The sequence below is a fragment of the Stomoxys calcitrans genome, chromosome 3, assembly GCF_963082655.1.
Source record: "Stomoxys calcitrans chromosome 3, idStoCalc2.1, whole genome shotgun sequence".
Taxonomy (NCBI): Eukaryota; Metazoa; Arthropoda; class Insecta; order Diptera; family Muscidae; genus Stomoxys; species Stomoxys calcitrans.
In genome coordinates, this window is record NC_081554.1 from 93,916,274 (window position 1) to 93,927,663 (window position 11,390).

An 11,390-nucleotide genomic window follows, 5' to 3' on the forward strand; every position below is an offset into this window, starting at 1 on the left:
TATTTTTCTTTGTTCAATGCAACAGCACCACCTCAAGATGATTCTAGCTCTGAAGAAACCCAAGGTAGTTCTTCCACTGTAAAACCTATTGTGCCACCACGTCCGCGTAATTTAGCCTTTGATCATAAGAATAAAATTATAAACAGTCCCAATGTTGTGAAAACGCGCGGTGTCTTTGAAGCTGCCGACTTTGCCGATTTGGACAGCAATGGAGATCGTAAGTTTTTTTGTTTTATATATTTTTTAACGTATATCATCAATTTTAAATGCATTTCATTTTATTTTTGCAGCAAAATCTCAAGTCCACAATGTTATTAACAAATTGTACACCACCACACAAACCGTACTACAATTGCACGCAAATCTCAGAAATTGCGAGGATTCTTTGATGCTTAAAGAATTGGAGAATGCTGTGATTATGACACAAAATATGTTAACCAATATTACACAAAATAAGTAAGTACTGTTGTTGTCGTTGTAGCCACATTTTCACGTGGAAGTGACGATCCTCGTCAAGCTCCTGTAGGTTAGCAAGCTCGTTCTGGTCCAAAGGACCGATCGCCGCTGGAAGGGGGTGGCCATTGGATATTTAAAGGCGCCAATAACCCGCCTTGTTATATCGAGCATCATAGGCACGTAGTATTTGTGCAAGAGCGGTGCCGCCCGGCCTCTCACTGAGACGCTCCGTTCGATACCGCTGATTGTCTGCGACTACCGTTGCAGCTACTCCGTATGGAGCATTCCACTATAGCAAACTGTGGACGCGCCCGATAGCTCGCAGCTAATCTTCTCGTGACAGCTATGAACACCACACAGATCGGAGCTCAAAGTTCCAGCCGGTGTGGTGCTCACAGCTTTCCCGTGCCGGGTACTATTTAATAATGTTTAAAGGGCGAAGCATGTTGCCATCATTAAATTGGAAACTACGTTTAAATTAGAAAGAATGTAGCAAAACCTATTTAAAAAACAGTTTTAAACAAATGATCCAAGTGATTCTTGGCAATTTTTTTAATTTTATAAGTGGGACGTGCGGCTTAAAATGGCGAAATTGGGCAAATAAAATAAATAAATAAATATCAGATAGGTAAGGTTTGGTTTAAGTGGCAATCTGCAATCAGACTCAGACATTTTCGTCCATTATGATACCACAGGAACGGGAGAAGGTTTATGCCTTCTAGTTCCTGCCTTTGAACCATCCAAATCACTTTAAAAAGCTCAAAATTAGAGTATTCAGACCAGTTCTCAACGAAATGAGAATTTCGAATGGAACTCCTTCTGACTGCCAGTGAGCGGAACACACACACACAGCTATAGCCTCTTCTTCATTGACGTCCTCACAGCTTCTGGCAGAAGTCGTTACTTGCAACCGATTAGACAGTGATCTGTTATTACCGACGCAATAATTGAGACGTCAGTTATAGCCAACGACAGCAAAGCAATATACCTCTTCAAATCTAGTTTGGGACACATAATTTTGGAATGCTCACTCCACTTTGTGACCATCTGTTATTTATTGCCCTTCGGGCCTTGTCCTGAATACTGAGTTTACATGTAACTAGAGCCATAGTAACAGATTTCAATTCCCCCAATCCACTATTCACTGGCCCGGCACCCACAACAGATGAATTTTGCTCTGTTTAGTCATCTTGTTGAGAGATCTCCGGCTGAAGGGCGGTTTTTGAATTCTGAAATACGTTCCACACAGATTTCATGACTGCCTGTCTGTCGGGACGGATATTCATGTTGTTGTTGTAGCAGTGTTGTAAACACTGAGATGGCAGCCCTTACCGAAAAAGGATTTCATCGAGTCAATCCGGTACGTACAACCGGCTGTCATGGGCTTGTAGAGCAATTTTATGCCAATGGCATAAGATCTTTCCACCACTTCTTTAATTGTATCTCCGCTTGATACACACTCCAGTGGTCGGGTAGCCTTCTCGATATGACCAGTCCTAATTCTTCAGAGTACAATAGCTTAGTCTAATTTTGGCATACTCTTTCCAATATTTCGGACGGTATCTCACGAATAAATGCTTCAATGTTGTCTTCCAATGCTTCAGTTGAAGTAGGCTTGTCTGTATAGACATGAGCTTTACCATAGCACCACAAAAATTAGTTTAAAGGCGTTCATCGCACGATCTAGGCGGCCAATTGATAGGTCCCGAACGTGAAATATAGTGTTCACCAAACTCGCCTCTCAATAAGTCCATTGTTACGTGTGCTGTGTGGCATGTGGCACCGTCTTGTTGAAACCACATGTCATGCAAGTCAAGCTCTTGCTTACTTTACTTTAATTGGCTTTGGCACAATATTTGTTCCACTAGCCGAGCGTAGAATAGCGTTCCAAGCGCCTCGATCTTCTGTGCTCATTCTAAAATCTCTGACACCAAGTTTCGAGGTGTCTCCCAAGCTCTAGCATTTTGGGCAAACAAAAGTTGGATATCATCTCTCGATGGCGCACATCATTCACAATAATGTTACGATTCGCATCATGTTTGCAGAAGTACGGTCCTATGCTGCCACTATCCCATAAACCGCACCAAACTGTGACGTTTTCTGGATGCATTGGTAGCTGTTGCAATGGTTCTGGCTGATCTTCACTCCAAAATCGACAATTTTGCTTATTAACGCACCTATATAGCCAAAAATAAGCTTCGTCGCTCAGTGGAAAAAGCGCGCGATGAACTTTTTTTTTAACAGATCACGCATTTTGATAATAAATTTCAATAATTGCAAGCATTGTTCCTTTGTAAGACGATTCATGGTTAAATTATAGACCAAACTGAAAATGTTTGACGGTAAAACAAATCACGAAACGTGCGTGAGCTGTTTAAACCAGTGTTGCCAAAATGATAATAGCTAAAAAATCCCCCTTTAGAAGTCTATGTAACTTCTATTGCCAGTTCTAATTTGTTCTATCAGGAATACTAGTACAATACTTTTGATCAAACAGCAGCTCAGGGAATGTGCAATCCATACAGCCTGGAATATCGGGCAATGTATCAAGTATTACACATAGCTCCCTTTGCCACACACCATGGTCGCAACAATTTGTCTAGCCGCAACGTCCAGAGGCATTAGTGTAGCATTTAATTCAGAGCATCAGATGGTGTCGTCCTCAGAGCGGTTGTGATGCACAAATAAGCCATCCGGTTTAGTATTGAACGGTAGGTGGACTTTTGAAGCGTCGTCAACCAGATTACAACACCATATAGCGTTATAGGTTTGACATCTGCAGTATACATAAAATGCATCACTCGCGTTTTAAGCCCTCATATTAATCCAATTGCTCTCTTGCAGGTGTATAAGGAAACAGTTGTCTTTCTTGCCCTTTCCAAAATATTGGAAGTTCAATTTTCTGTCCAGCAAAATACCCAGATATTTTGCGCTTTCAGTAAATGGAACATTCTCTCATTCCAATAAGACAGGTTTTTAACGTCGATAATTTGTATCTCCTGGTGTAAATAACAATTTCTGTCTTAGACGGATTTACACCTGGACCACTTTAAGTAGCCCATTTCGCCTGCGTAGGTAGAGCTTCCTGAAGTATATTTCTGAGATTGCCGGCCTTTCGACTAGGTCGTAAAGGGCTATTTTTTGGACTTGTCCTTACTATATAAATGCTGTTGTCGAGACAGTCAACCTCCAGGAATCTTTCAGTTAAGATATATTTCTGTTGAACACACCCTTCAACCTGTTCGCAGTGAATACCCTTTATCATTTTTATGTCATATTATTAACCTGTCATTTAAATTCTTTTTGTCACATACTCTGGAATTCTCCTTACTTCCATATGGTGAAATCTTTTTTTACTCCTTAGACTCAAGTCAATGATCTCTTTCTCTCGCTTCCCGCCTAAAGTGAGCTTTTCATATTGTAAGTTGTAGAACCGCAACCATAGAATAAAGTTGTGTAAATTCTCCGAACTCGCTTTGTGTTTTTATTTAACAAAAGGTCAATCGGAGGAAATTTTCAACTTCACTTGCATCTGAGACAATATATTTGTCCCCATAATCCCTCCTACGGCTCGGGATTATTCAATTTCTATCAACCTCTCTAGAGTCTTTAGAATAAAGAATGAGAGTCTAATGGGATGAAAATCATTCGCATCCGTATGGTATGGTTTTCCTTCTTTTGGAATGAAAATGATTTTTGTAAATCCCACTTAGCCAAGAACCCAGTCTATCGCGCACAGCTTGCAATTCAACCGGTGATACATTATGAGGGCCTGGCGATTAGAAAGATTTTAACTTTTTACCGCCCAAAGGGTTTTTTAAACGGACACAACTTCCCCAACTACCCCCGACTAAGACATATTCGTGGCAACTTCTTCTGGCGCCACCTTACCCCTTTGAGAGTTTTCCGGAATATTGGTGTCTACGAGTATTTCTAGTGTTTCTTCCCAAGACATTATTGTCCATACATCTCTGGCTTCTGAATGGATCCTAACTTGAAAGGTTTGAAGGCAAAGAACTTACGTAGCCTACAGGCCCTGAATGTATCCTCCACGGAGCTGTAGAATTCTACACCAGATTTGTTCTGAGCCTTTTTCGGCTCGCTTTAGTGTTTTTATACCCACCACCTTAGGACAGGGGGTATATTCATTTAGTCATTCCGTTTGCAACACATCGAAATATCAATTTCCGACCCTACAAAGTATATATATTTCGGATCGTCGTAAAATTGTAAGACGATTTAACGATGTCCGTGTGTCTGTCCGTCTATCCGTCTGTCACTCTACAGCTTTCAAAAATTGAGATATTGAGCTGAAATTTGGCACAGATGCGACTTTTTGATGCACGCTTGTTAAGTTATTGAACGGGCAAAATCGGACCATATTTGGATATAGCTGCTATATAGACCGATCTGCCGATAAAGGGTCTAATGCCCATAAATGCTTTATTTTGTAACCGATTTCACTGAAATTTGAAACAGTGAGTAGTTTAAGGCTTCCCGACAACTGACCTTAATATGGTTCAGATCGGACTATATTTAGATAAAGCTGCCAAATAGACCGACCTCCCGATAAAGAGTCTGAAGGCCATAACAGCTTTCTTTATTATCCGATTTCGCTGAAATTTGAAAAAGTGGGTTATTTTTTGCTTCCCGACAACTGACCTAGATATGGATTAGATCGGAATATATTTAGATATAGCTGCCATATAGACCGATCTCCCGATAAAGGGTCTGAAGGCCATAACAGCTTTATTTATTACCCGATTTCGCTGAAATTTGAAACTGGGTTGTTTTAAGCCTCCCGACATCCGCCCCTACATTTGGTTCAGATCGGACTATATTTTAAGGGTCTGAAGCCCATAAAAGCTTTATTTTTTATCCGATTTCGCTGAAACTTAAGGTCTCCAGCATCCGACCCAAATATGATTCTGATCGGACTATATTTAGATATAGCTACCATATAGACCGATCTGCTGATAATGGGACTGAAGCCTATAAAAGCTTCATTTATTACCGATTTCGCTGAAATTTGAAACAGTGAGTTGTTCTGAGCCTCCCGATATCCGACCTTAATATGGTTCAGATCGGTTTATATTTGGATATAGCTGCCAAAAAGACCAATATATTGTTCTACAAAATTGAATAGTGACCTATATATATTACATCACTCGATGTCCGGGTCGAATTTGGGTGCTTAAGTTATCCAGTTTTCACTGGATTGTGACGACAGGGGGCTTACATATATATACCTGAGGTGGTGGGTATCCAAAGTTTGGCCCGGCCGAACTTAATGCCTTTTTAGTTGTTTTAACCTAGCCTAGCATTTAGACGTTCGAGTCATGTGGAGCGCTTGTGACTTTCGCCCTATTGAAAACTTTTCTGCCACCCTTTCTTAGACCAATCAGTATGGCGGAGGCCATCGTAGCGCAGAGTTTAGCATGTCCGCCTATGACGCTGAACGCCTCGGTTCGAATACTGACGAGAATATTAGAAAAAAAGTTTTCAGCTGGCGACATTTGTGAGATACTATACCATGTTAAAAGAGGAATCGGACAGCACTCAATGATATGTGAGAAGTATGCCCCAGTTCCTTAGTGGAATTTTCATGGCCAAATTTGGGCATTTTACATGCAGACCTAAGGAAGTCATTTAAGACACTCATGATCTGCTCAAACATTATGTCAATGTCTTTCGTACCGATTCAAATCAGACTATACCGATTCAGGTCTTGAGGGGATAGCCATGCAGAATATGTGCCGAAACTCATCCAAATTCGTGTTTCTTTAGGTTTAGCATTTCTGCAGTGTTTTCCCCAAGGTTAAAGCTAATGTAACAATGATCAGCGACGATGCGGTATCCACATTCCTAGTTGTCAAAAATAAAAATGGAACCAGGAAAAATTTATATATTTACACATTTTCAGTTCAAGGTTCCGTATCCAAACAAACAGACATGTCTAAAACTAAACTATATAATTACAGCCTTATTCACAAACAGTTCTTATTATGGGCTTAAAATCTATTTTAACTATTATACACTTTTTGCTTAATAAACTGATTTTAAAATTGTGTATTCACAAACACATAATAACAGTCAAATAACTATGAAACATTTTTAGATTTTTTTGAAGTTTTATCTGGCAATTCCGGCTATTTGACAATGTCAAATTATTAATAAAAATATACAATGTTATGAAGCACAGCAAGTGCAACGATAACAGTCTTCGCATTTGATAGACTAACCGTCATTCCATCTAACAAACAACGAAATCGCTGCTTCCACACCCCAAAACACCTCTCTACTGTATTCCTTGTTGCAATATGAGCAACATTGTAGCGTTCTTCCTTTTCGTTGTTAGTCCGGAGGAGAGGAGTAAATAGATAATGCGTCAACTGATATCCAGAATCTCCAAGTAAACGACCCCTGAATTCTTTTTTTTTTCAAATCGTTCCTTAATAGAAGATTCATTAAATATCCGACAATCATGAGTACTTCCTCTCCACCTAGCAACTATGTCGCGAATTTTCAATTGGGCATCACACACAACCTAAAAATGAAATTCTAATTTTTTATTATGCTCCTTCGATTAGTAAATCACCTCACACCTGTACATTCAGTGAATAGAATCCTTTCCGGTTTATATAATATTGGGCAAGATCTCCACCAGTTTTTTTTATTTTAACATGAGTTCCATCAATTGCTCCAATAACGCCCGGAAAGTTTCTAATGGCCTTAAAATCTCTCATTATTACGGCTTGCTCTTCGAGAGATGTCGGCATGTTTATGTATTCCATACCATGACGAGCCAAAGCGCGAGCAACTCTATTGCATATTCTTGAAACCGTTGGTTGGGCTAATCCGTGCAAATCTCCCGCATCATCTTGAACCTAGAAACAGGATTTTGCCAATAAAAGGATTAAATTTAATCATTTAACAACAAGTAAACAAACCTCTCTGCGACCCCAACAACGCAAAGCAATCATAACTTGTAGTTCGGCCGGAGTCCCGTGCCCTCTTTTGCTTAATTCAATATCATTTTTTATTAGACCAATAATTTTTTTTGCCGTTGATTTCTTAAACCGATATTTGGCTTTAAAGTGATGGTCCGGAATAGAAAATGGATCAACTCTTTCTTTGTAAACTCGTGGACGTCTCCTTTTAAAAGTCTGCTCCAATCTCCCTATAAATTTCAAAAGAATGAGAAACAAGTAAAAACGCATTAAGTTCGGCCGTGCCGAACTTTGGATGTCGTGGCTCTAAGTACAACTCATTGCTTCAAATTTCATCGACATCGTACAAAAACTGCGGTCTTTATGGCCTGAAGACCCTAAATCGGTCTATATGGCAGCTATATCCAAATATCGTCAGATTTTGCCCATTCAAGAACTTAACCTGCGTATAGAAGAAATACGAGTCTGTGCAAAATTTCAGCTCAATATCTCAATTTTTAAAGACTGTATCGTGTTCTCAACAGACAGACGGACGGACATGGCTAGATCGTCTTAGATTTTTATGACGATCAAGAATATTTACATATACTTTGTAAGGTCGGAAATGGATATTTCGATGTGTTGCAAACGGAATGACTAAATGAATGAATCCTATGGTGGTGGGTATAAAAATACACGGATTTTCATTCCTTTCGCTAGCCGCTCAAAATTTTGCTAAATATTCTTATAAGTTTAAGTAAGCTGCCATATAAAACAATCTCCTAGTTTGCCTTTTTGGGCCTTAGAAGGCGCATTTATTATCCGATTTGGCTGAAATTTTTCCCATAGCGTTTTGTTATGACTTTTAACTACTATGGGAAGTACGGTACATCCTCCGAAAAAGCTTCCATAAACCGTTTTCCCGGTTAGATTATTTGAGCCTCTAGAGATGATCTTTTGATAACATGTAACATGGTCAATAACGTTACATAGCGTATATACAAATCGGTCTCAGCATTTGAGGTGTCATTGACAAAACTTGTCAATTGCAATCCATGGTGGAAGGTCTATAAGATTCGGCCCGGCCGAACTTAACGCGGTTTAATTTGTTCTATACTTACTTATTTCACCGATTACATTAAGTGCATCCATTTTTATAAGATTTTTCGCTATTCACAAATTTAATCAAACGTTTCACATTTATTTAAAGTAGTTTATGCTCGTGCAATTGAGAAATGTAATTTTAAAATGGTGTTAAATAAGGGTAAAACCAATAATAACTTTTTCAAATTTAAAATTGGTTTATTAAGGGTAAAATAGGCTATTATGTGTTTGTGAATACAAAAAACAACATTTTATCCTATTTTCGGTTTATAGAGCTCTTTTAAATGTTTGTGAATAAGGCTGTTAGAGTATAAGTTTTCTTAATTTCTCTTCCTTTCCTTTCCCCTCTATTGCAGAAATGATAAAAACAATCAACAACCAAATCATACGTACTCAAGCACGGAACAAGCGAATTTAGAGAACGGCGATTACATGATGATGGTGAACAATTGCGCCGATCTTTTGAATAATTTCCGTATGAAGCACAAACCCGATGACTGTGAGAACAACTCCTAGTGTGTAGCAAGAAAAAAAAATAAATAAACAAAAAAAAAAAAAAAAGAAGTGAAACTGAACTAAAACAAAACTAATACAAAGGGAAAGAAGAAAATGAAGAAAAACAAAATAATTTAATATTAATTAATACTATACATATACAAATATAATACTATACATAATAAATTAAAACACAACCACTAAAACCAACAAAAACATATTAAGATAAATTTACATTTAAATACAAATATTAGTAGCTAACAATGTTTTTTTTTTATTATTACATAATACTATTATCATTATGATTAAAAGAAATTAAATATATATTATTACAATTATGTGTTTATTAATAATATTAACTAATTAATTACATGTAAAATATTTAATTAAAGAAATATATATATATATTATTTAACAAAAGAAAACACAACAACACAATTGTAATTAAAATTTTTTTAATTTGTTTTACAACTTCTTAATGAAAGAAAACAAAAAGACATGGAGTGAAAAGAGCTAATGGAATAAACGCTGCAATTTGGATTTTCAATAGTCCTACAAATGGTGAAGGACTTCATCCTGTCATTCACTTCCACAGGAACACAAAGGTGTTCCCTCCGAAAGGGATTCCAGGCGATTACGGCATTTGTTTTATTTAGTAGCAATCAAATCTTTATGTAGTCTTCTTTTGGTAAACGATAAGGATAAATGGAAAGAAAACGACGCTTGTTTTGTTATATATAAACTAATAATTTGTTATGTTACGTTTTTTTCTTTGCGTGAGAATGTATGTATGTTTCGCCTTAGATTTTAGTATAATTTGCCTAACTATTGTAATTTCAACTGTAATAACCGCCCCAACAATAACAATGTGTCTTTGCCTAACAACCATTCGAAGTTAATTTTTTTTATCAGAGGCATTCTGTTATTATAACCCTCTGTCAAATGTGAATCAAATTTGTCCTAGATAATGTTTTCTTAATACCACCACCACCACCACAACCACTCCCGCCCTGTGTGGTCCTAGTTTATGTTTTACCAATCATTTGCGTTTTAAGCATAGTTTAAATATTTTTAATGTTAAGTAAATCCATTCACTTACACTTGTATATCCTAAATTAGCTTTAATTTCAGCTGCTGCAAGAGAAGGCGAATCAAATGTATTTGATATTGGATTCAATTCCATATAATAACTAAAAACAAAAACAAATAAAAACAACAACAACAATAATAATAATAATAATGTAATACTATACAATAATATGTTTTCTTTTTCTTTTTCTTCTGTCAATGTTCTGTTTGAAATGTAGCGCCTTAAGCTTAAACCGATTGGTGAAACTGTTGGTAGACAAAATATTCCAGTAATCAGGGGTCTAACTCTTTCGCATCCGTTATCGAGCGAGTTTTTGTTTGAAGATTTATTCGGTTCCGTAAATACTAATTGGATGATGATCGAAATTTGTTGAAAAGTTATCGATTTCGGAGAGGAAAAAATCATCGATCAATCGAGCATTTTTTACCATCTCAAAGGTAAACAAAGCAAATGGAGTTTTTATACCCTCCACCATAGGATGGGGGTATACTATTTTCGACATTCTGTTTGTAACACCTCGAAATATGCGTGTGAGACCCCATAAGGTATCTATATATTCTTGATCGTCATGTCATTTAAAGTCGATCTAGCCTTTCGAAGGAGTTAAGCTAGCCGCTTGAAATTTTGCATAAATATTTATAATTGGTGTAGGTCGGTTGGGATTTTAAATGGGCCAAATCGGTCCATGTTTTGATATAGCTGCCATATAAACCGATCTGGGGTTTTGACTTTGAGCCTCTAGAAGGCGAAATTCTCGTCCGATTGGAATGAAATTTTGCACGTAATGGTTGGGTATCACTTCCAACAACTGCCATATAAACCGATCATATGTCTTGACTTCTTGAGCCTCTAGAGGATGAAATTTGGCACCCAGTGTTTTGGTATCACTTCCAACAACTGTGTTAAGTATGGTTCAAATCGGTTCATAATCTGGTCATATAAACCGATCTTGGATCTTGACTTCTTGAGCCAATAGAGCGCCCAATTCTCAACTGATTTGGCTGAAATTTAGCATGAGGTGTTTTGTTATGAATTCCAATAACTGTGCTAAGTATGGCGCAAATCGGTACATAACCTAATATAGTTGCCATATAAACCGATCTGGGATCTTGACTTCTTGAGCCACTAGAGGGCGCAATTCTTATCCGATTGGAATGAAATTTTGGACGACGTGTTTCGCTATGACTTCCAACAACTGTGCTAAATTAGGTTTAAATCGGTCAATAACCTGATATAGCTGTCATATAAACCGATCTTGAATCTTGACTTCTTGAGCCACTAGAGGTCGCAATTCTTATTCGATTTGAATAAAATTT

General features: G+C 37.6%; 1 protein-coding gene across 8 annotated transcripts in view; it reads left to right on the plus strand.

Moving 5' to 3' along the window:
• The window catches only part of LOC106084052 (mitogen-activated protein kinase-binding protein 1), a 318,040-nt gene extending 307,798 nt beyond the window's left edge, over nt 1-10,242 (plus strand). For all 8 annotated transcript variants that reach the window (XM_013247486.2, XM_059364412.1, XM_059364413.1 and 5 more), the window contains 3 exons: nt 26-217; nt 291-456; nt 8,846-10,242. In XM_013247486.2, the coding sequence (XP_013102940.1) occupies nt 26-217; nt 291-456; nt 8,846-9,005 (518 nt within the window). In that variant the 3' untranslated portion in view covers nt 9,006-10,242. The remainder of the gene's footprint in view (nt 1-25; nt 218-290; nt 457-8,845) is intronic.
• The last annotated feature ends 1,148 nt before the right edge of the window (nt 10,243-11,390 follow it).